The following is a 25,229-nucleotide window of genomic DNA, read 5'->3' as shown; positions in this document are numbered from 1 at the left end:
TGCTCCTTCAACAAAAGATAACAAAATAATGAAACAAATATGATAATATAGGTAAAATGGAAATTTGTTTAAAATTGGAAAGGGTTTGGGTTTCATGCCCCTTTAAAGGACCACTCAATGCAGTAGAAGTGTGTAATTAAAAAGTGCATAATAAAACGGCAATTATTTAACACCTACTCTGAGTTTCAAATAAGCAGTAGATATTTTTTTTCTGATAAATTTTATTTTTTTCTCCCATTTTCCTCCCCCGTGTCATGTGACAGACATCAGCCAATCACAGACTAGTATACATATACCCTGTAAGGTTTTTGCACATGCTCAGTAGGATCTTGTTCTCTAGAAACTGTGAATATAAAAAGACTGTGCAAAATTTGATAATTTAAAGAGACAGTAAACCTCAAAAATAATGTTATATAATTCTGCACATAGTGCAGAATTATATAACATTATATTAGCCAAACTTTGTAAAACATAATATACCCTTTTATTTTATTTTTTTTAAAAACGGCTGTTTTACAGACCCGCTCTCTGTGCTCTTCTGAACTGGTCTGTTTGTTTCACACAGCGCATTGGGCCAGCTGTATAGTCACAGCCCGGCCCGACCGTGCCATTATACACAGTGCAGCTCGCTCTGTGCAGCTCTTGTCTGTAAAACAGTCGTTTTTTAAAAAAATTAAAAGGGTATATTATGTTTTACAAAGTTTGGCTAATATAATGTTATATAATTCTGCACTATGTGCAGAATTATATAACATTATTTTTAAGGTTTACTGACACTTTAAGTAAATTGGAAAGTGTCTTAAAACTGCATGTTCTATCTGAATCATCAAAGTTTATTTTGACTTTAAGTGTCCCTTTAAGTGTTTGCAGCTTTGACAGGTTCCAGCATATAAAACTGATTACCCCTTTGCTTTCTCCAAGGTTAGTCAGAAGTGTTTGTTTGTCCTACTAGGTAATTTAACAGTGAACAGAGCTGTATGTGCTGGGCTTTTTTTTTTTTTTTTTTAAAACAAAGCCAATATGGTGCTGCTACTCTCACAAAAGATAAACTTTGCTCACTGCCTGCAGTTCTGTGAGCTGAATACACAGATTACCTCTTGTTACAGGGAAGGGCTGGTTACCCAGGCAACGTCCATGCCTCCTCCCGTGTGTAGCAGACAGCAGCAAGCTTTGCTTTATATAAAAATATAGTTGAATTAGCTTTATGTTGTATTAGCAAAACAACATTGCAGTTGCTATTTTCTGGCTTTAGAGAGCAGCGTTATAGTAGTAGCAACCTGCATACCTCCCAACCGTCCCTGATATTGCGGGACTGTCACAAGTCCATTCTCCCTTCCACATCATCTCCCATCAAGGCCAATGTCCCAGTTTCTAGTGACTACCTGGTCCAGCCACAATACTTCTACACTCCACCCAACCCCTCTTATGGCATGCTTTGTCCCGCCCATGACACATTATGGAGCAGCCCACAAACACAGGTGGGCCACCACCCAACAGTCACCCTCATCGCTCTGTCTTTAAAAGCTGTTGGGAGGTATTGTATAGTATAGTATTCTTTTTGTTTTGTGCACGCACACTCCCAAGGTCCAACAGGAAGTAATTGCTTACTGGACTTGGAATATATAACTGTTTTCTACAAAAACATAGCAATTTATTATATTTGTACTTTGGTTATTTACAAATGCAGAGTTTCTACCATATACTGTGTGAATAATAATTAATTTATACCTGCAAAACAGAACATTGTTTTTAAGTTCCTTTTAATTACATCTACCCCTTATTAACAAATAACAAAGCGGTTTTTAAGCTACTCGTTGCAGTGATTTCCTTTATTATTGTTATCTTGCAGCTTTTACATGTTTCATAAATGTATAGTGGATTTATTTTCATTCTTCATGTTTATATACAGGTTATGGAACTAAGCAAGGATTACAAACCATTTTACCTGAAATAGAAAAAACAACTGTGACCGAAGTGAGGAATCTGCAGATTGACAGCCAGGTACAATGTTACCCCCCAACTAGAGGGACAGTCCCTAATTCTGAGCTCTTTACCTCTGAGACAGCCAGATCTCCAGATTTGCAGGACTTTATTTAGCCTCATCTAGACACTTATGAATCTTGCAGAGAAGCCTACGACAACCCAGACATGTCCACAATCCCTCCCTACTGTCCCCTCTCAACCCCCTTGGTCCCTGTATCAAAGCTACAAATGATGAGGTATGGGGGCCTATTTAAGAAAGTGCGAGCGGACATGATCCGATATTTATTCAGTTCAATCGGCCGCTAGCAGGGGGTGTCAATCAACCCGATCATATTGGATCGGGTTGATTTCCAGCGATGTCGGTCTGGCGCCTCAGAGCAGATGGACAGCTTATGGAGCAGCGTTCTTTAGACAGCTGCTTCATAACTTGTGTTTCTGGCGAGCCTGAAGGCTCGCCAGAAACACGGAGCATCAAGCTCCATATTTAGCTTGATAAATATGCCCCATGGTGTTATTCAGTGCCCTAGTACCTCTTAGAAACCGCAAAGTGATAAAGAATATCTAAATACACATATTTATTTACAGTGTGTCATAATTATCATACCCTGCCCGTTCTATATTGTTTTAGCAAACACAGCCTTTTCTATACTAATCTGTTTCCTTTGAGGACCATTCCTGCTAAATTCCCACTATAGCAGTTTTACTTGTTTCCTTTTGTATACTGCTATGTGCCACTTTAATTTCTATTGTTCTCTTCTCTCTTTCCCAATCTTATAAACTTAAAGGGACAGACTACACCAGAATTGTTATTGTTTTAAAAGATAGATAATCCCTTTATTACCCATTCCCCAGTTTTGCATAACCAACACAGTTATATTTATATAATTTTTACCTCTGTGATTATCTTGTATCTAAGCCTATGGAAACTACCCCTTTATTTCAGTTCTTTTGATAGAACTTGCAGTTTAGCCAATCAGTGCTGGCTCCCAGATAACTTCATGTGCATGAGCACAGTGTTATCTATATGAAACACATGAACTAACACCCTCTAGTGGTGAAACACTGCTAAAATGCATTCTGAAAAGAGGTGGCCTTCAAGGTCTAAGAAATTAGCATATGAACCTCCTAGGTTAAGCTTTCAACTAAGAATACCAAGAGAACAAAGCAAAATTGGTGATAAAAGTAAATTGGAAAATTGTTTAAAATTACATGCCCTATCGGAATCATGAAATTTTATGTTGGACTAGACTGTCCCTTTAATTTTAACCTAAAATAGAACATGTACCTAAGCAATCCTAAAATAGCTATAGAAGTGATGACAAGACAGGGAAAACAAGCAGAATAATAAAGCAAATGTTCCTTTTTAGATCACTTACATATGAAAACAACCATTAAAGGAACATAATACCCATATGATATATCTCTTGAAAATGATGCAGAAAAACTGTAAAAAGCTGCCAAGAAAATGTTACCACAGTTCCTCCTGTGAAATTGCTCAAAGCGTGAAAGTAATGTGTCTCTCTCTCTCTCTCTTTCTCTCTCTCTCTCTTTCTTTCTCTCTTTCTTTCTTTCTTTCTTTCTTTCTTTCTTTCTTTCTTTCTTTCTTTCTTTCTTTCTTTCTTTCTTTCTCTTTCTTTCTCTCTCTCTTTCTTTCTCTCTCTCTTTCTTTCTTTCTTTCTTTCTTTCACTCTCTCTTTCTTTCTTTCTTTCTTTCTTTCTTTCTTTCTTTCTTTCTTTCTCTCTCTCTCTCTCTCTCTCTCTCTCTCTCTCTCTCTCTCTCTCTCTCTCTCTCTCTCTCTCTCTCTCTCTCTCTCTCTCTCTCTCTCTCTCTCTTTCTTTCTTTCTTTCTTTCTTTCTTTCTTTCTCTCTCTTTCTCTCTCTCTTTCTCTCTCTCTTTCTCTCTCTTTTTCTCTCTCTTTTTCTCTCTCTTTTTCTCTCTCTTTTTCTCTCTCTCTTTCTCTCTCTTTCTCTCTCTCTCCCATCTGTCAGCTGCCTGGGTGCAATGATGTGATAAGATACACAAAATAAGGATTGCACTGACGAAGGGGACCAGTTCCCCGAAAACGTTACATAAAAGTATTTTTACTTGTTTGCAAAAAAAGACCTGTGAGTGCAATCCTTATTTTGTGTGTGTGTATATATATCAGTTTACAAGCTGTAAGTGAAGAGGGGGTATAGAATGCTTAATTGCTTTAAATACACATACACAGATAACCCCCTGCTTGAAGCTCACAGAACTGTCATATTCCATCAAAGACGGATCTCTCTCCAGCTTGACTTTCCATAGGTAGGACACTGTCTGTAAAAACCCTCACGGCCTGGGTCCCCACACTGTTCGGTAGGTTTAGGGCTACATTTATTAAAGCTGAGGCGTACAGGGGCGAGTATACGCGCCCCTGTATGCCTCAGCTTGCCTGTGGCGGGGCGAAATTACCCGTAGTTATTCGCCATTGCACTCGAGCGCAATTTTGCGCTCACGTGCAATCCCGCCTCCTGCCCGCACACAGCCAATCACGCGCGGGCAGGAGCTAACAATCTCCTCGGTCTGACTAGACCGAGGAGATTGAATTTCGCCACATTAGAGGTGGCGAAGAGGTTAGGGAAGCGGCAGTCTGGTGACCGCTGCTTGATAAATAACAGCAAGCAAGTTCTTTTGAGAACTTGCAGCAGTAGAGGTTTAATAAATCTAGCCCATAGTAAGGCTTTGTTCTTCAACTGACCGAGTTCTCTTTACTAGCAGACTTCCTCTAAAGTGGCAGAAGGGTGAGCGAACGCCACTGCATCCATAGGCTCCTCCTTTTAGTCACTCAGGAGTGGGGGTATATCTGTGATGTCAATCCCAATAATAACCTCCACAGCATAGATTCAAATATTACGTGAACACCTCTATGTAAAAAAGGGAGTTATTTACCTTAAAAGTTCTTCATGTCACTCTCTTTATTGTCATCTGCATGGTAAAGAAAAAACAACCACCAATCAGCTTCATTAGTGCTGAGTTCACACTTTGCTTTACAGTGATCTTGTTATATACTTTAGTTTGCAAAAAAAAATTTTTTGTTAAAATTAATCCTTGCTAAAATGAAGGTAAACTTGAGCGTACTCACTCAAGTCATAGGATATAATTTAAAAATTGAGTGAGACTTTCATTCATGGAATCGCTAATTTATCCTTATCTTCTTCGATTTTTATATTTTATTGCCTGTACGATAAGCGCCATTCCACCGCCCACCATAGCCCTCAGTTGATTGACAGCTGACTCATCTGGAATCCACAAATCATTGTTTCCCCCGGGGCCATGACGTTTGTGCAAAGGAGCTGAATGCCCTGGGTGGGGGACACACAATGATTAGTAGATTGCATATGAGTCATAAGGATAAATTAGCGATTTCATGAATGAAAGTCTCACTTATTTTTTAAATTCTATCCTATAACTTGAGCGACTACACTCAAGTTTACCTTCACTTTAATATACACACTGTAGATCTGCCACATGGTTTGTCTGTGATATTACACAGCGCATAAGATGGACAAAGGAGAAAGTTCTTATTTGCTTTTAAATTCTATTTTTGTGTCCTTTAAAATCCTTGAAACTTTGTCTTCTAATTCAATTTAGGGTTTATAATATTTGTGCAGCTAGAGTTTTAGTAAAGCATGTGGATTTAATACGGGCTTACCAAATGCAGCAAATGTTTAGAGGCTTAGCAATATGTTTCAGTTTGCTGTACATGCATGTGGTTCCTTTTTTTTTCTTTCTTCAATAAGCCTTTTTCATCTGGTCATGTCTCCTGGCAGATGGTTTGTCTTTCCAAGAGGTACTGCAGCATTAAAGTAAATGTTTACTGTTACTTGTAGTTCATCATACTAAAATGCTCTCTAATCAGATATGAGAGAGGATTTTTCTAGAGTTTTATTTATTGTTTTTAAATACACTATCAAATGTTTTAGCATCTTTTTTTATTTTTTGTTCTGAATGCCACAGCAATTTACAGGTATATACAGTTAAATACTTTATTAAATATGAATATTGCATAACAATTATTTTAAATGTTTTAAGCTACATACATACGTACAGATATATATATATATATATATATATATATATATATATATATATATATATATATATATATATATATATATATATATATATATATATATATATATATATATGTGTGCAATGGAGCCATTTGCAGTGCAGTTAAGTAGATGAAAATATGTAAGATATTTATGCAATATAAATATTTAATAAAGCGTTATACTGTGTATTTACTGTAAAAAGTTCACATTCCAATGTTCTGCACATAGCAGAATATGTTCTATGTATTTGTAAAAAGATTTTTATATCTATATATTTATTTATATATATATATATATATATATTTATACCTATATATAATTGTGTATATATAGGTATAAATATATATTGTACCAAGAAGCCATCATATATAATAGTGAAGTATCTGACTGTAGGAATATAGACTAATAAATTGAAAACTCTGCATTACTGAACTGTTTGCTGTTACACAGTCCTTTTTATCAACCAGTGGTTTCTTTTTTGTATTATGTATTTATTATTTATTTCTGTTCTCACTTATTTTTAAGCCAACTGCAAGGTCTCCAAAGGATTGGAATCGCACAAATCTTATCCACAAGGAGCGTCTTGATCTGCTTAGAAGCGTCTGTAGAAATGAGTCCATTCATAATCAGTCCCACTCTGTCATCTCCAAGTTTGTACTGGACCGAATTTTTGTTTCTGATAAACACAAGATACTGTTTTGTCAGACCCCCAAAGTTGGAAATACCCAATGGAAAAAAGTTCTCATTGTTTTAAATGGTAAGTTTAAACATTATGTGTGTGTATCTTTCTGTATCGCTGAAGGATTGTTAAGGCCAAAATTTAAGTTGACAAATGAAGCTTTTCAAGAGATGTTCAATTGTACAGCATATTTTACATATGAAAAAAATCTATTTAAAAATAATTGAAAAGATTTTTTCCCATGAGAAAGTTATGTTAATTTAAAAAATAAGTTTAAACAATTTAACCAATTTTAACAGAAATTGAAGACTTGCAAAGGGACACAAAACACAATTGTTTTCTTTTATAATCCAGATAGAACATGTAATTATAAACACATTTTCAATTTACTTTTTAATTTGTTTTGTTCTCTTGGTATCATTTGTTTACAAAGGATACCTAGGCAGGCTCAGGAGCTGTTGATTGGTGGCAGCACCTATATGACTCATGTTACTAACTCACCTAATGCATTCAGCCAGCTCCCAGTAATGCATCAATTCTTCTTCTACAAAAGATACCAACACATAATAGAATTAAATTGTAAAGTTGTTTAAAATTGTATTCTCGATCTGAAACACAAAAGAAAAATTTGTTTTATGTTCCTTTAAAGGTTTTTTTGGGGTGTGTGAAAAAAAAGATTAAGCGAAAGCTTTTAAATTGAAATGAAACTAACTGGAAGCGTATTATGTACAACTGAGTCTTGGGAATCTATTACTCATTGGCTAATAACTGCCACATAAAAAAATGTTTCTTTAGCACAGGATCATCAATTTGAAAATGTATTACAGTTTTGTTTTTTTTTAAACTTTCTCTTTTAGATAGAACATTTAGGCCTAATTGAATATGTAAACATTTTACACTGATTCGGTAAAACGCTAAAAAGTATAAAGCTAAAATGAGACCAATTGGTGTGTCTATAAAGTGACAGATATTGTATGAAAGTAGTGTTGCTAGTACAAAAGTCACAGCCAATCATAAAGATGTGTTCCACAACCATATGTAGTTAAATTAATTTGTTATTTCTATTCTATAACTGAATGCACAATTATTATAATATGCAAGTTTAGGCTAGTCACTGTGCTAATTACAGCATCAATCATGAAAAATAGGCAAGACATCTATATTAAATGTTTGTGTTACATTTATCACTATGGTTTCTGAATAAAGGCATACAATTGTGTTTCTAAACATTATTTCTCCAACATAGGTGTGTCCGGTCCACGGCGTCATCCTTACTTGTGGGATATTCTCCTCCCCAACAGGAAATGGCAAAGAGCCCAGCAAAGCTGGTCACATGATCCCTCCTAGGCTCCGCCTTCCCCAGTCATTCTCTTTGCCGTTGTACAGGCAACATCTCCACGGAGATGGCTTAGAGTTTTTTGGTGTTTAACTGTAGTTTTTATTATTCAATCAAGAGTTTGTTATTTTAAAATAGTGCTGGTATGTACTATTTACTCTGAAACAGAAAGGTGATGAAGATTTCTGTTTGTAAGAGGAAAATGATTTTAGCAACCGTTACTAAAATCGATGGCTGTTTCCACACAGGACTGTTGAGAGGAATTAACTTCAGTTGGGGGAAACAGTGAGCAGACTTTTGCTGCTTGAGGTATGACACATTTCTAACAAGACGATGTAATGCTGGAAGCTGTCATTTTCCCTATGGGATCCGGTAAGCCATTTTTATTACATAAGAAAAAAAGGGCTTCACAAGGGCTTTTAAGACTGTAGACATTTTCTGGGCTAAAACGATTGATATATAAACATATTTTATACTTCATAGCTTTGAGGAATTATTTTATTCTTGGGAATTATGTAAAATAACCGGCAGGCACTGTATTGGACACCTTATCCTCTAGGGGCTTTCCCTAATCATAGGCAGAGCCTCATTTTCGCGCCTCTATTGCGCACTTGTTTTTTAGGAAGCATGACATGCAGATGCATGTGTGAGGAGCTCTGATACACAGAAAAGACTTTCTGAAGGCGTCATTTGGTATCGTATTGCCCTTTGGGCTTGGTTGGGTCTCAGCAAAGCAGATACCAGGGACTGTAAAGGGTTAAATATAAAAACGGCTCCGGTTCCGTTATCTTAAGAGTTAAAGCTTTCAAATTTGGTGTGCAATACTTTTAAGGCTTTAAGACACTGTGGTGAAATTTTGGAATTTTTGAACAATTCCTTCATACTTTTTCACATTTGCAGTAATAAAGTGTGTTCAGTTTAAAATTTAAAGTGACAGTAACGGTTTTATTTTAAAACGTTTTTTGTACTTTGTTATCAAGTTTATGCCTGTTTAACATGTCTGAACTACCAGATAGACTGTGTTCTGTATGTGGGGAAGCCAAGGTTCCTTCTCATTTAAATAGATGTGATTTATGTGACACAAAATTTAGAGAAAATGATGCCCAAGATGATTCCTCAAGTGAGGGGAGTAAGCATGGTACTGCATCATCCCCTCCTTCGTCTACACCAGTCTTGCCCACACAGGAGGCCCCTAGTACATCTAGTGCGCCAATACTCCTTACTATGCAACAATTAACGGCTGTAATGGATAATTCTATCAAAAACATTTTAGCCAAAATGCCCACTTATCAGCGAAAGCGCGACTGCTCTGTTTTAGAAAATACTGAAGAGCATGAGGACGCTGATGATATTGGTTCTGAAGTGCCCCTACACCAGTCTGAGGGGGCCAGGGAGGTTTTGTCTGAGGGAGAAATTTCAGATTCAGGGAAAATTTCTCAACAAGCTGAACCTGATGTGATTACATTTAAATTTAAATTGGAACATCTCCGCGCCCTGCTTAAGGAGGTGTTATCTACTCTGGATGATTGTGAGAATTTGGTCATTCCAGAGAAATTATGTAAAATGGACAAGTTCCTAGAGGTCCCGGGGCCCCCCGAAGCTTTTCCTATACCCAAGCGGGTGGCGGACATTGTAAATAAAGAATGGGAAAGGCCCGGCATACCTTTCGTCCCTCCCCCTATATTTAAGAAATTGTTTCCTATGGTCGACCCCAGAAAGGACTTATGGCAGACAGTCCCCAAGGTCGAGGGGGCGGTTTCTACTCTAAACAAACGCACCACTATACCCATAGAAGATAGTTGTGCTTTCAAAGATCCTATGGATAAAAAATTAGAGGGTTTGCTTAAAAAGATGTTTGTTCAGCAAGGTTACCTTCTACAACCAATTTCATGCATTGTTCCTGTCACTACAGCAGCGTGTTTCTGGTTCGATGAACTAGAAAAGGCGCTCAATAAAGATTCTTCTTATGAGGAGATTTTGGACAGAATTCATGCTCTCAAATTGGCTAACTCTTTCACCCTAGACGCCACTTTGCAATTGGCTAGATTAGCGGCGAAAAATTCTGGGTTTGCTATTGTGGCGCGCAGAGCGCTTTGGCTAAAATCTTGGTCAGCGGATGCGTCTTCCAAGAACAAATTGCTTAACATTCCTTTCAAGGGGAAAACGCTGTTTGGCCCTGACTTGAAAGAGATTATTTCTGATATCACTGGGGGCAAGGGCCACGCCCTTCCTCAGGATAGGTCTTTCAAGGCCAAAAATAAACCTAATTTTCGTCCCTTTCGCAGAAACGGACCAGCCCCAAGTGCTACGTCCTCTAAGCAAGAGGGTAATACTTCTCAAGCCAAACCAGCCTGGAGGCCAATGCAAGGCTGGAACAAAGGAAAGCAGGCCAAGAAACCTGCCACTGCTACCAAGACAGCATGAGATGTTGGCCCCCGATCCGGGACCGGATCTGGTGGGGGGCAGACTCTCTCTCTTCGCTCAGGCTTGGGCAAGAGATGTTCTGGATCCTTGGGCGCTAGAAATAGTCTCCCAAGGTTATCTTCTGGAATTCAAGGGGCTTCCCCCAAGGGGGAGGTTCCACAGGTTTCAATTGTCTTCAGACCACATAAAAAAACAGGCATTCTTACATTGTGTAGAAGACCTGTTAAAAATGGGAGTGATTCATCCTGTTCCATTAGGAGAACAAGGGATGGGGTTCTACTCCAATCTGTTCGTAGTTCCCAAAAAAGAGGGAACATTCAGACCAATCTTAGATCTCAAGATCCTAAACAAGTTTCTCAAGGTTCCATCGTTCAAAATGGAAACCATTCGAACAATTCTTCCTTCCATCCAGGAAGGTCAATTCATGACCACGGTGGATTTAAAGGATGCGTATCTACATATTCCTATCCACAAGGAACATCATCGGTTCCTAAGGTTCGCATTCCTGGACAAGCATTACCAGTTTGTGGCACTTCCGTTCGGATTAGCCACTGCTCCAAGAATTTTCACAAAGGTACTAGGGTCCCTTCTAGCGGTGCTAAGACCAAGGGGCATTGCAGTAGTACCTTACTTGGACGACATTCTGATTCAAGCGTCGTCCCTTCCACAAGCAAAGGCTCACACGGACATTGTCCTGGCCTTTCTCAGATCTCACGGGTGGAAAGTGAACGTAGAAAAAAGTTCTCTATCTCCGTCTACAAGGGTTCCCTTCTTGGGAACAATAATAGACTCCTTAGAAATGAGGATTTTTCTGACAGAGGCCAGAAAATCAAAACTTCTAAACTCTTGTCAAGTACTTCATTCTGTTCCTCTTCCTTCCATAGCGCAGTGCATGGAAGTAATAGGTTTGATGGTAGCGGCAATGGACATAGTTCCTTTTGCGCGAATTCATCTAAGACCATTACAACTGTGCATGCTCAGTCAGTGGAATGGGGATTATACAGACTTGTCTCCGACGATACAAGTAGATCAGAGGACCAGAGATTCACTCCGTTGGTGGCTGTCCCTGGACAACCTGTCACAGGGGATGAGCTTCCGCAGACCAGAGTGGGTCATTGTCACGACCGACGCCAGTCTGGTGGGCTGGGGCGCGGTCTGGGGACCCCTGAAAGCTCAGGGTCTTTGGTCTCGGGAAGAATCTCTTCTCCCTATAAATATTCTGGAACTGAGAGCGATATTCAATGCTCTCAAGGCTTGGCCTCAGCTAGCAAAGGCCAAATTCATACGGTTTCAATCAGACAACATGACGACTGTTGCGTACATCAACCATCAGGGGGGAACAAGGAGTTCCCTGGCGATGGAAGAAGTGACCAAAATCATTCAATGGGCGGAGACTCACTCCTGCCACTTGTCTGCAATCCACATCCCAGGAGTGGAAAATTGGGAAGCGGATTTTCTGAGTCGTCAGACATTTCATCTGGGGGAGTGGGAACTCCATCCGGAAATCTTTGCCCAAATTACTCAGTTGTGGGGCATTCCAGACATGGATCTGATGGCCTCTCGTCAGAACTTCAAGGTTCCTTGCTACGGGTCCAGATCCAGGGATCCCAAGGCGACTCTAGTAGATGCACTAGTAGCACCTTGGACCTTCAAACTAGCTTATGTATTCCCGCCGTTTCCTCTCATCCCCAGGCTGGTAGCCAGGATCAATCAGGAGAGGGCATCGGTGATCTTGATAGCTCCTGCGTGGCCACGCAGGACTTGGTATGCAGACCTGGTGAATATGTCATCGGCTCCACCATGGAAGCTACCTTTGAGACGGGACCTTCTTGTTCAAGGTCCGTTCGAACATCCGAATCTGGTCTCACTCCAACTGACTGCCTGGAGATTGAACGCTTGATCTTATCAAAGCGAGGGTTCTCAGATTCTGTCATTGATACTCTTGTTCAGGCCAGAAAGCCTGTAACTAGAAAAATCTACCACAAAATATGGAAGAAATATATCTGTTGGTGTGAATCTAAAGGATTCCCTTGGGACAAGATAAAAATTCCTAAGATTCTATCCTTTCTTCAAGAAGGTTTGGAGAAAGGATTATCTGCAAGTTCTTTGAAGGGACAGATTTCTGCCTTATCTGTGTTACTTCACAAAAAACTGGCAGCTGTGCCAGATGTTCAAGCCTTTGTTCAGGCTCTGGTTAGAATCAAGCCTGTTTACAAACCTTTGACTCCTCCTGAGTCTCAATTTAGTTCTTTCAGTTCTTCAGGGGGTTCCGTTTGAACCCTTACATTCCGTTGATATTAAGTTATTATCTTGGAAAGTTTTGTTTTTGGTTGCAATTTCTTCTGCTAGAAGAGTTTCAGAATTATCTGCTCTGCAGTGTTCTCCTCCTTATCTGGTGTTCCATGCAGATAAGGTGGTTTTGCGTACTAAACCTGGTTTTCTTCCGAAAGTTGTTTCTAACAAAAACATTAACCAGGAGATAGTCGTGCCTTCTTTGTGTCCGAATCCAGTTTCAAAGAAGGAACGTTTGTTGCACAATTTGGATGTAGTTCGTGCTTTAAAATTCTATTTAGATGCTACAAAGGATTTTAGACAAACATCTTCCTTGTTTGTTGTTTATTCTGGTAAAAGGAGAGGTCAAAAAGCAACTTCTACCTCTCTCTCCTTTTGGCTTAAAAGCATCATCAGATTGGCTTACGAGACTGCCGGACGGCAGCCTCCTGAAAGAATCACAGCTCATTCCACTAGGGCTGTGGCTTCCACATGGGCCTTCAAGAACGAGGCTTCTGTTGATCAGATATGTAAGGCAGCGACTTGGTCTTCACTGCACACTTTTACTAAATTTTACAAATTTGATACTTTTGCTTCTTCTGAGGCTATTTTTGGGAGAAAGGTTTTGCAAGCCGTGGTGCCTTCCATCTAGGTGACCTGATTTGCTCCCTCCCTTCATCCGTGTCCTAAAGCTTTGGTATTGGTTCCCACAAGTAAGGATGACGCCGTGGACCGGACACACCTATGTTGGAGAAAACAGAATTTATGTTTACCTGATAAATTACTTTCTCCAACGGTGTGTCCGGTCCACGGCCCGCCCTGGTTTTTTAATCAGGTCTGATAATTTATTTTCTTTAACTACAGTCACCACGGTATCATATGATTTCTCCTATGCAAATATTCCTCCTTTACGTCGGTCGAATGACTGGGGAAGGCGGAGCCTAGGAGGGATCATGTGACCAGCTTTGCTGGGATCTTTGCCATTTCCTGTTGGGGAGGAGAATATCCCACAAGTAAGGATGACGCCGTGGACCGGACACACCGTTGGAGAAAGTAATTTATCAGGTAAACATAAATTCTGTTTTCTTGCCTATAAGCATTTTTCCATCTTAATGGGAGGAGAGTCCACTGCTTCATTCATTACTTGTGGGAATTAAGAACCTGGCCACCAGGAGGAGGCATAGACACCACAGCCAAAGGCTTAAATACCCCCCCCCCACTCCACTCATCCCCCAGTCATTCTTTGCCTTTCATCACAGGAGGTTGGCAGAGAAATGTCGGAAGATTCGGAGTAGTCTCTTATGGAGGGTATTACTCTTCGCAATGGGACTGGAGTTTTAAGCAGTCCTGTCAGCCTTTCAGTGAGAGCATGGGTGAAAATTAGAGTCCGGAGATGCAGGGAGAGTCTTTCTGCGAAACCATCCCGACTTAGATTAACAGCTCCATAAGCAATTAGCGTTGACGAGGTTCACTGCCTGCTTTCTGCTCTCAAGTCCATGTCAGGAGCGATGCTACTACCCTGTCACTTGAAAGGCCATGTTCCTGTTCCACTGCATAGATTCTGGTAAGATCGTTTCATCTATACACATATGTTAATATAAGAAGACAGGGTCACAGTGTGTCTCCTTTTATCTGTATAGAAACAAGGGTTAATACCCCCGGAAGGGAGGTTATTGAACGGGGGGATTTGTGCATAATATTGTTTATTGTGTTTATTGCTGCGACGTGCGAGATGTGGCTCTGTCAGTGTGTGAACAGTCAGTTTCTTATCGAGAGATCTACGCTGGCCTTTTTGGCGCGTTTCTCTCTGGTGCAGAAGTGGTCCTGAATGGAACTCCATGTGACCTGGGTGTGGCCTCTTTTAACTTCCTCTTCTTGACCGGCTGTGTAGGAGACAAAGCGGTTTCTCTGTGACCGGGTCATAGGAGGTGACGAGTGCTCCGGCCATTGGGATATAAAGGTGCCATTTAATCTTATATAGTCCGTAATAAAGGCGTAAGCTATGGAGGACTCTAATATGTTAGAGGGTACTCCCTCTTTAATTAAAACTAATAACTGTGTCTATTGTGAGGAGGTCCCGGGTTGCTCCGCCTGCTCAACTCTGTTCCACATGCTTTGATAAGATTGCAATATCTAAGAAGACTAAGATATTTAGTACAACTGAGCCGTCCACCTCTGAGGGTTCTCCGTCCCGCGAGGTGCGTTCCCTACACTCATCTCCGAATGCACATGCAGCTCCCCAGGGCGCCAGATTTCGCTTATCAGCTACATACGGCGGTATCTGCGGCTTTCAATGCCTTACCACGCCCTGCTAAGCGCAAGTGAAAGGTGAAACATAGCTTTCAGTCTTAGGGGTAATCTACTCAGCTGGATGTCTCTGATAGATTATTCGCTGATGAAGATGACTCAGAATCCTCGGAGGACGCTTTTTCTGGGACGGAATTGGCGACATCTAGGCCTCCATCTGCGGAGGAGCCAGATTTTAAATTTAAGATGGAGCATTTGCGTTTCCTGCTAAAAGAGGTGCTTGCTACGTTAGAGGTTCCGGAACCGAAACTGCCGGAGAAACCTTCGATCCCTAAGCTAAATAGGGTTTACGAGGACAGGGTGGTGCCACAGACCTTCCTGGTTCCCATTAAAATGGCTAATATTAACGAATGGGAGAAACTTGGTTCGTCCTTTTCCCCTTCTACTTCTTTTAAAAAGCTGTTCCCCGTTTCGGACGCTCAAATTGAGCTGTGGGGGGGGCGCAATCCTAAGGTGGATGGTGCTATCGCCATACTCGCTAAGCAAATGACTATTCCGCTCAAGGATAGTTCTTCGTTCAAGGAGCCCATGGATAAAAAATTGTAGTCCATGTTGAGGAAGATGTACCAACTCACGGGGTTTGTTTTTCAACCTGCAGTCGCTGCGGTGGCTGGAGCTGCTACCTATTGGTTTGACGCTCTGTCAGCTATGGTCGAGGTGGAAACTTCCCTCGAAGAGATACAGGAATGAATTAAGGCCTTAAGGGTAGCTCATTCGTTCATCTGCGATGCAAATATGCAGATTATTCGTCTGAATGCCAAAACATCAGGTTTTTCTGTTCTAGCCCTCCTGGCTCTGTGGTTAATGTTGTGGTCTGCGGACATGACTTCTATGTCTAGATTACTTTCCCTCCTGATTCAGGGGAAGGTTCTCTTTGGTCCCGGTCTGGACTCTATCATATTCACAGTCACGGGGGGGGGGGCAAGTGTGCCTTCCTACTGCAGGATAAGAAGAATAAACCCAAGGGGTCTACTTTTCGTCCCTTTCGTTCAGAGAAGTCTCAATGCCAGCAGCATGCCGTGAAGACTGAGCAGTCCGAGGGATCTTGGAAACCAGCTCACTCTTGGAACAAGACCAAGCAGAGTAAGAAGCCCGTCGAGACTAAATCAGCATGAAGGGGCTGCCCCCGATCCGTCTTTGGATCATGTAGGGGGCAGACTATCTCTTTTTGCAGAGGCCTGGATAAGAGACGTTCAGAACCCTTGGGTTCTGGAGGTCATAGCCCAGGGCTACAGGATAGGATTCAAGACTCATCCGCCCAGAGGCAGATTCCTCCTGTCAAACCTATCTTCAAGACCAGAGAAGAGAGACACCTTCCTAGGATGTGAGAGGGATCTCTCCTCTCTCTGAGTTATCACCCCAGTCCCTCTAGCAGAAAGAGGTCTGGGGTATTATTAAAACATTTTCGTGGACCCAAAGAAGGAGGGCACGTTTCGCCCAATTCTGGACCTAAAGTGCCTAAACAAGTTTCTGTCGGTCTCATCGTTCAAAATGGAGACGATCAGATCGATTCTGCCCCTAGTTCAAGAGGGACAGTTTATGACGACAGTAGATTTGAAGGATGCTTACCTTCACTTGACAATCCACAGGGATCACTTCAGGTTCCTAAGATTCGCATTTCTGGACCAACACTTACAGTTTGTGGCCCTACCGTTCGGTCTGGTGACTGACCCAAGAGTCTTTACGAAGGTTCTGGGAGCGTTGCTTGCGGTAGCGAGAGCCAGAGGTATTGCAGTGGCCCCTTATCTGTACGATATCCTGGTCCAAGCTCCGTCCTTCAGTCTCGCAGAGGATCACTCGAGGGCATTTCTTCTTCTCCTTCGATCCCACAGATGGAAGATAAACGAAGGAAAGAGTTCTCTGGTCCCCAGCAACAGGGTGGAATTTCTTGGTACGATAATAGATTCCATATCCATGAAGACATTTTTGACAGATCAGAGACGTTCCAAGACTGCGTCCAGCTGTCTTGCCGTTCAGACCTCCTCAAGGTCATCTGTGGCCAGGTGTATGAAGATTGGGCTCGTGGTATCCTGCCATTCATTCCATTCGCCAGGTTCCATCTCAGACCTCTTCAGTTATGCATGTTGAGACAATGGAATGGCGATCACTCAGATCTATCCCAACAGACATCTCTGGAGTGAGGGAATCCCTCTCTTGGTGGATCTGTCCGGGACAGCAGTCCCAGACATTCTTTTTGAGGCCATCCTGGGATATTGTGACCACAGACGCAAGTCTATCAGGAAGGGGAACTGTTTGGGGTGCCAGAAGGGCACAGGGCAGCTGGACTTGAGAGGAGTCGACTACCGATAAACATTCTGGAACTTCGAGTGATATTAGAGAAATAGTATCATGTCGTCCCAGTTCATCAGATTCCAGTCGGACAATGTTACCTCGGTGGCTTACATAAACCATCAGGGTGGAACGAGAAGCTCACTAGCCATGAGGGAAGTATCTCGTTGACTCACAACTGTTCGCTCTCAGCGATCCACATTTCGCGTGTGGATAACTGGGAAGCGGATTTTCTCAGCAGACGATTGTTTCATCCGGGGGAATAGTCTCTCCATCCTGGGGTGTTTGCGCAGATCTGCATCAGATGGGGGATGGCAGGGATAGACCTCATGGCGTCCAGACTCAACTTCAAGCTACCCAGATACGGGTTGCCATCCAGGGATCCCCAGGCAGAACTGATAAATGCCTTAGCGGTGCCTTGGGAGTTCAACCTAATTTACATCTTTCTACCGTTGCCACTTCTTCCTTGAGTGGTGGCTTGCATCAAACAGGAGCAAGCTTCGACCATTCTTATTGCTCTGTTGTGGCCGCGGAGGACGTGGTTTGCGGATCTGGTGGGGATGTCATTGTCTCCTCCATGGAGGTTACCCTGTCGCAGAGATCTGCTGGTTCAGGGTCCCTTTTTTTTCACCAAAATCTCTGATTCTCTGAAGCTGACTGCGTGAAGATTGAATGCCTAGTCTTGGCTAAGAGAGGCTTTTCTGAAAGAGTAATTGATGACACTCATTCAGGCCAGGAAGTCGGTCACTCGCCGCCTCTATCATAAGGTGTGGAGGACATACTTATCCTGGTGTGAGGAACGTGGATTATCCCTGGCACAAGGTTAGGGTATCCAGGATTTTGGTTTTTCTTCAGGATGGACTGGATAAGACTCTTGCCGCCAGTTCCTTAAAGGGACAGATTTCAGCCTTATTGGTGCTGTTGCACAAGAAGCATGCAGAGCTTCCTGATGTTCAGTCTTTTGTTCAGGCTCTGTCTAGGATCAGACCTGTCTTTAGAAATTCTGCTCCTCCTTGGAGCTTAAACTTGGTACTTAAGATGTTGCAGAGGGCTCCGTTTAAGCCTATGCATTCTCTTGACATTAAGATTCTTTCCTGGAAGTTCCTATTTCTATTGGCTATTGCATCGGCTCGCAGAGTCTCTGAGTTAGCGGCCTTGCAATGTGAGTCGCCTTACTTGGTTTTTCACACTGATAAGGCTGTTCTTCGCACTGGAGTGGGATTTCTTCCCAAGGTTGTGTCGAAATCGTAACATCAATCAGGAAATAGTAGCTCCTTCCTTGTATCCTAACCCTTCTTAGTCAAAGGAAAGGTTGCTTCATAACTTGGATGTGGTTCGGGCCTTGAAGTTTTATCTTCAGGCCACGAAGGAGTTCAGACAGACTTCATCTTTATTTGTGGTGTATTCAGGGAAGGGCAGGGGGCAGAGAGCCTCTTCCACTTCACTGTCTTTTTGGTTGAGGAGCATTATCCATTTGGCCTATGAGACAGGGAGACATAAGCTTCCTCAGAGGATTACGGCTTGCTCAACTAGAGCTGAGGCCTCTTCTTGGGCCTTTAAGAATGAGGCTTCTATGGAGCAGATTTGAAAAGGCGGCTACTTGGTCTTCCTTACATACTTTTTGCAAAATTTTACAAATTAGATGTTTTTGCTTCGGTTGAAGCAGCTATTGGGAGAAGGGTTCTACAGGCTGTGGTGCCCTCAGTATAGGGTCTGCCTCGTTTTACCCTCCTGTTTTCTTTTAATTCAGTGTCCTCTAGAGCTTGGGGATCAGTTCCCACAAGAAATGAATGAAGCAGTGGACTCTCCTCCCACAGATGGAAATGAAATGATCAGGTAAGCATAATTTATGTTTTTGCTTGTATCCCTTAGTTTTATATTGGCTTTATTTATACAGGTGCATATTCTTCAGTTGAGGAAATTCCTGACATTGTGGTCCATGACCATGAGAAAAATGGACTTCCTCGGCTTTCTTCATACAGCGCACCTGATATACAAGAAAGGTATGACCCTCATCCATTAATCTTGCATTCATGAACCTTTTTAGAATTTTTGTACTAACAAGAGTAGTTTAATTTCAGTTTTATTGTGAAGACGTAACAAAACTAAAAAATAACTATTATTATTAGCCAGTATTTTATTTTCTTTATCCATCCTTTTTCTTACAAAAGAGCAGCTCAGAATTGTCAATCCTAGACACTACAGACAGAATTGCCCAGGTAACCTGAAAAGCACAAACCTATAGAAAACCTGTCGATATATTTATTGTGCTGGCGAGAGGGGATGTGTCTCCCATAGGATATAATGGGGATCGCAACTTCTGTTTACATCGCCACTGAACTGCGGCGGGGGGGAGGGGGGGGGTTGGCTGTCTTTAATGCGTATTCAAACGAAATAGGCTGTGCATTTGCAGAAATAAAAAAAAAGTCTTCTGTATAGTAGAACTTCAAATGATGCATATGTAAATTAAGTTTCACTGTACATTCACTAGATTTGTAGCACTGTGAATTATCGCCATTGTAAAGCTGGCAAGACTGATATGGCTGAAAAGGGATAGCTAAGATGGAGGAAAGTGCTTTGAATATTAGAAACCCACAGCGATGTTTCTCCATTAAAATACAGGTCACTTCCACTGAATGCCTATATATCTGTCATGTCTGCAATCAACTTTGTTAATAAATACAAACAAACTTCCTATTAAAACTTTAGGAGCTGTATGTGTATAAACTGTAAGCCTGATTGTACTTATCTTCTATTGTGTCCTTTGGCATGTCAAAGGGACAGTCAGGGGACAGGAAACATCACACAACATGGAGCAGCTCTTACACAGGAAAAATACAAATTGAACCAAGCTCAAAATGGTATTTTGAACAGTGGATCTTTTAATGTAAGATTTAACCAATACACTTTAATATAAAGTCATGTTGTGACATTATTAAATATAACAGTCCTTAAGTGTGTGGTCAAAAAATATATGAACATTTTCTAAAAATTATCTTACGCAACATCAAAATCTTATGGAAGACTATATCTGGAAAGGCATCAAACCTTGAACGAACAGGAAGCCAATGTATCTACCAAGAGATGGGGTCCCAAATGTATATTTACATAGGCTGGTAGATTGGAGTCACACAACTCTGTCTACAAAGCTTGGCTTCAGTTAGTATTAATTTTTTTCTTAGTTGAATGAAACAAACTTACCAGTAAGCATATATCCACACCATATTCTCATTTGACTCCAGGAAAACTCTGAGACAGCATATAATATAAAAGCACAAAAGATCAGAATCAACTCTACCCTAGATGAAGGCCTAGTATTTAACACTACCAAGCAAGGAAAACTGAAAACGCAAGGTACGTTACAGGAATAGAATACAGATTTGTTCTCTTTATAGTTTAGCTATGCACAATTAGACCATTTCATAACAACAAATAAACACAAACAGAATTTCGCTAGATCACTGACACCATTTGAGAAGCTCTGGACACTTTCCTTTCTACATAGGCATACTATCTTGTTATTATATGTTACTATAAATACCTACTGAAGATACACTACCATCTTTTGTTCATATTTAGCATAACAATCTAAGCCAAGTAGCTAATTTCTCTTGTAAGGTGTATCCAGTCCACGGATCATCCATTACTTGTGGGATATTCTCATTCCCAACAGGAAGTTGCAAGAGGACACCCACAGCTGAGCTGTAATATAGCTCCTCCCCTAACTGTCATAGCCAGTCATTCTCTTGCAAGTCTCAACAAGCTAGGTCGTTGTAGGAGAGAGTGGTTAAATATAGTTAGTTTATTTTCTTCAATCAAAAGTTTGTTATTTTTAAATAGTACCGGTGTTGTGCTATTTTATCTCAGGCAGTAAATAGAAGAAGAATCTGCCTGAGGTTTCTATGATCTTAGCAGGTTGAAACTAAGATCCATTGCTATTCTCACATATGTCTGAGGGGATTACACAGATGAGGTAACTTCAGCAAGAGAATGGTGTGCAGTTTATTCTGCTATCAGGTATGTGCAGTTATAATTTTTTCTAGAGATGTAAATGCTAGAAAAAGCTGCTGATACCGGATTAATGTAAGTTAAGCCTGAATACAGTGATTTAATAACAACTGGTATCATGCTTACTCCCAGGGGTAATACCCTTATGATATTGCAATATAAAACGTTTGCTGGCATGTTTAATCGTTTTTATATATGCTTTGGTGATAAAACTTTATTGGGGCCTAGTTTTTTCCACATGGCTGGCTTAAATTTTGACTAGAAACAATTTCCACTGTTGTAGTATAAAAGTTACAGTTGGTGCAGTTAAAATTACAAACTGTGACATCCAGCTTCCCTCAAAGGCCCTCTGAATGCTATAGGACATCTCTAAAGGGCCCAAAGGCTTTCCAAAGTCGTTTATTGGGGAAGGTAGGGCCACAGCTTGCTGTGGCAGTTGGTTGTGACTGTTAAAAAATGTCTATTTCATTTTTTTGATCCGTTTTTTGAACTAAGGGGTTAATCATCCATTTGCAAGTTGGTGCAATCCTCTGTTAGCCTATTATACACACTGTAAAATTTCGTTTGATTTACTGCATTTTTTCACTGTTTTTCAAATTCTGACAAAATTTGTTTCTCTTAAAGGCACAGTACCATTTTTTATATTTGCTTGTTAACTTGATTTAAAGTGTTTTCCAAGCTTGCTAGTCTCATTGCTATTCTGTATAAACATGTCTGACATAGAAGAAACTCCTTGTTTATTATGTTTAAAAGCCATGGTGGAACCCCCTCTTAGAATGTGTACCAAATGTACTGATTTCATTTTATGCAATAAAGATCATTTTCTGTCTTTAAAAAATTTATCACCAGAGGAATATGACGAGGGGGAAGTTATGCCGACTAACTTTCCCCACGTGTCAGACCCTTTGACTCCCGCTTAAGGGACTCACGCTCAAATGGCGCCAAGTACATCTAGGGCGCCCATAGCGTTTACTTTACAAGACATGGCGGCAGTCATGGATAATACACTGTCAGCGGTATTAGCCAGACTACCTGAACTTAGAGGTAAGCGAGATAGCTCTGGGGTGAGACAAAATGCAGAGCATACTGACGCTTTAAGAACCATGTCTGATACTGCCTCACAATATGCAGAAGCTGAGGAAAGAGAGCTTCAGTCAGTGGGTGATGTTAATGACTCAGGAAAGATACCTGATTCTAATATTTCTACATTTAAATTTAAGCTTGAACAACTCCGCGTGTTGCTTAGGGAGGTTTTAGCTGCTCTGAATGACTGTGATACCATTGCAGTGCCAGAGAAATTATGTAGACTGGATAAATACTTTGCAGTGCTGGTGTGTACTGATGTTTTTCCAAATACCTAAAAGGTTTACAGAAATTATTAATAAGGAATGGGATACACCAGGTGTGCCGTTCTCTTCCCCTCCTATTTTTAGAAAAATGTTTCGAATAGACGCCACCATACGGGACTTATGGCAGTCAGTCCCTAAGGTGGAGGGAGCAGTTTCTACTCTAGTAAAGCGTACTACTATCCCTGTCGAGGACAGTTTTTTTTTTTAGATCCAATGGATAAAAAATTAGAGGTTACCTTAAGAAAATATTTATTCAACAAGGTTTTATCCTACAGCCCCTTGCATGCATTGCCCCTGTCACTGCTGCTGCGGCGTACTGGTTTGAGTCTCTGGAAGAGGCTTTACAGGTAGCGACTCCATTGGATGACATACTTGGCAAACTTAGAGCACTTAATTTAGCCAATTCTTTTATTCTGATGCCATTGTTCATTTGACTAAACTAACGGCTAAGAATTCTGGTTTTGCTATACAGGCGCGCAGAGGGCTATGGCTTAGATCATGGTCAGCTGACGTGACTTCAAAATCTAAGCTACTTAACATTCCCTTCAAGGGGCAGACCCTATTCGGGCCTGTTTGAAGGAGATTATTGCTGATATCACTGGAGGAAAAGGTCATGCCCTTCCTCAGGACAGGTCCAAATCTAGGGCCAAACAGTCTAATTTTCGTGCCTTTCAAAACTTCAAGGCAGGTGCGGCACCAACTTCCTCTAATGCTAAACAAGAGGGAACTTTTGCTCAATCCAAGACGGTCTGGAGACCAAACCTGACCTGGAAAAAAGGTAAGCAGGTAAAAAAGCCTGCTGCTGCCTCTAAGACAGCATGAAGGAACGGCCCCCTATCCGGGAACGGATCTAGTAGGGGGCAGACTTTCACTTTTTGCCCAGGCGTGGGCAAGAGATGTTCAGGATCCCTGGACGTTGGAAATTATATCCCAGGAATATCTTCTGGACTTCAAAGCTTCCCCCCCAAAAGGGAGATTTCACCTTTCACAATTATCTGCACACCAGATAAAGAGAGAGGCATTCTTACACTGTGTACGAGACCTCCTAGTTATGGGAGTGATGCATCCAGTTCCAAAGGAGGAACAGGGACAGGGTTTTTACTCAAATCTGTTTGTGGTTCCCAAAAAAGAGGGAACCTTCAGACCAATTTTGGATCTAAAGATCTTAAACAAATTCCTCAAAGTTCCGTCGTTCAAGATGGAAACTATTCGTACCATCCTACCACTGATCCAGGAGGGTCAATATATGACTACAGTGGATCTAAAGGATGCTTATCTTCACATTCCGATACACAAAGATCATCATCGGTTTCTCAGGTTTGCCTTTCAAGACAGGCATTACCAGTTGTAGCTCTTCCCTTGGGATTAGCTACAGCCCCAAGAATCTTTACAAAGGTTCTAGGGTCGCTTATGGCGGTCCTAAGGCCGCGGGGCATAGCAGTAGCCCCTTATTTAGACAACATCCTGATACAGGCGTCAAACTTCCAAATTGCCAAGTCTCATACGGACGTAGTACTGGCATTTCTGTGGTCGCATGGATGGAAAGTGAACGAGGAAAAGAGTTCTCTATCCCCACTCACAAGAGTTTCCTTTCTAGGGACTCTGATAGATTCTGTAGAAATGAAAATTCACCTGACGGAGTCCAGGTTATCAAAGCTTCTAAATTCCGGCCGGGTTCTTCATTCCATTCCGCGCCCTTCGGTGGTTCAGTGTATGGAAGTAATCGGCTTAATGGTAGCGGCAATGAACATAGTGCCGTTTGCACGCTTACATCTCAGACCGCTGCAACTATGCATGCTCAGTCAGTGGAACGGGGATTACACAGATTTGTCCCCTCAACTGAATCTGGACCAAGAGACCAGGGATTCTCTTCTCTGGTGGCTATCTCGGGTCCATCTGTCCAAAGGTATGACCTTTCGCAGGCCAGATTGGACAATTGTTACGACAGATGCCAGCCTTCTAGGTTGGGGTGCAGTCTGGAATTCCCTGAAGGCTCAGGGATCGTGGACTCAGGAGGAGTCTCTCCTTCCATTAAATATTCTGGAACTAAGAGCGATATTCAAGGTTCTTCAGGCTTGGCCTCAGTTAGCAACTCTGAGGTACATCAGATTTCAGTTGGACAACATCACGACTGTAGCTTACATCAACCATCAAGGGGGAACGAGGAGTTCCTTAGCGATGTTAGAAGTCTCCAAAATAATTCGCTGGGCAGAGATTCACTCTTGCCACCTATCAGCTATCCATATCCCAGGTGTAGAGCACTGGGAGGCGGATTTTCTAAGTCGTCAGACTTTTCATCCGGGAGAGTGGGAACTCCATCCGGAGGTATTTGCACAACTGATTCATCGTTGGGGCAAACCAGAACTGGATCTCATGGCGTCTCGCCAGAACGCCAAGCTTCCGTGTTATGGATCTAGGTCCAGGGATCCCAAGGCGACACTGATAGATGCTCTAGCAGTGCCCTGGTCTTTCAACCTGGCTTATGTGTTTCCACCGTTTCCTCTGC

The 25,229-nt window shown here is 41.5% G+C and overlaps 1 protein-coding gene across 1 annotated transcript in view; it reads left to right on the top strand.

Annotated features, from left to right (window-relative positions):
- The window catches only part of CHST10 (carbohydrate sulfotransferase 10), a 91,381-nt gene that overhangs the window by 42,749 nt on the left and 23,403 nt on the right, over positions 1-25,229 (top strand). The window contains exons 3-5 of the mRNA XM_053707635.1: positions 1,910-2,001; positions 6,586-6,817; positions 19,264-19,369. Coding sequence (XP_053563610.1) covers positions 1,910-2,001; positions 6,586-6,817; positions 19,264-19,369 — 430 coding nt within the window. The remainder of the gene's footprint in view (positions 1-1,909; positions 2,002-6,585; positions 6,818-19,263; positions 19,370-25,229) is intronic.

Source organism: Bombina bombina, chromosome 3 (genome assembly GCF_027579735.1).
Source record: "Bombina bombina isolate aBomBom1 chromosome 3, aBomBom1.pri, whole genome shotgun sequence".
In the NCBI taxonomy this organism is placed as follows: domain Eukaryota; kingdom Metazoa; phylum Chordata; class Amphibia; order Anura; family Bombinatoridae; genus Bombina; species Bombina bombina.
The sequence above is the reverse complement of the archived record's forward strand: the minus strand, read 5'-3'. Positions and strand labels throughout refer to the sequence as shown.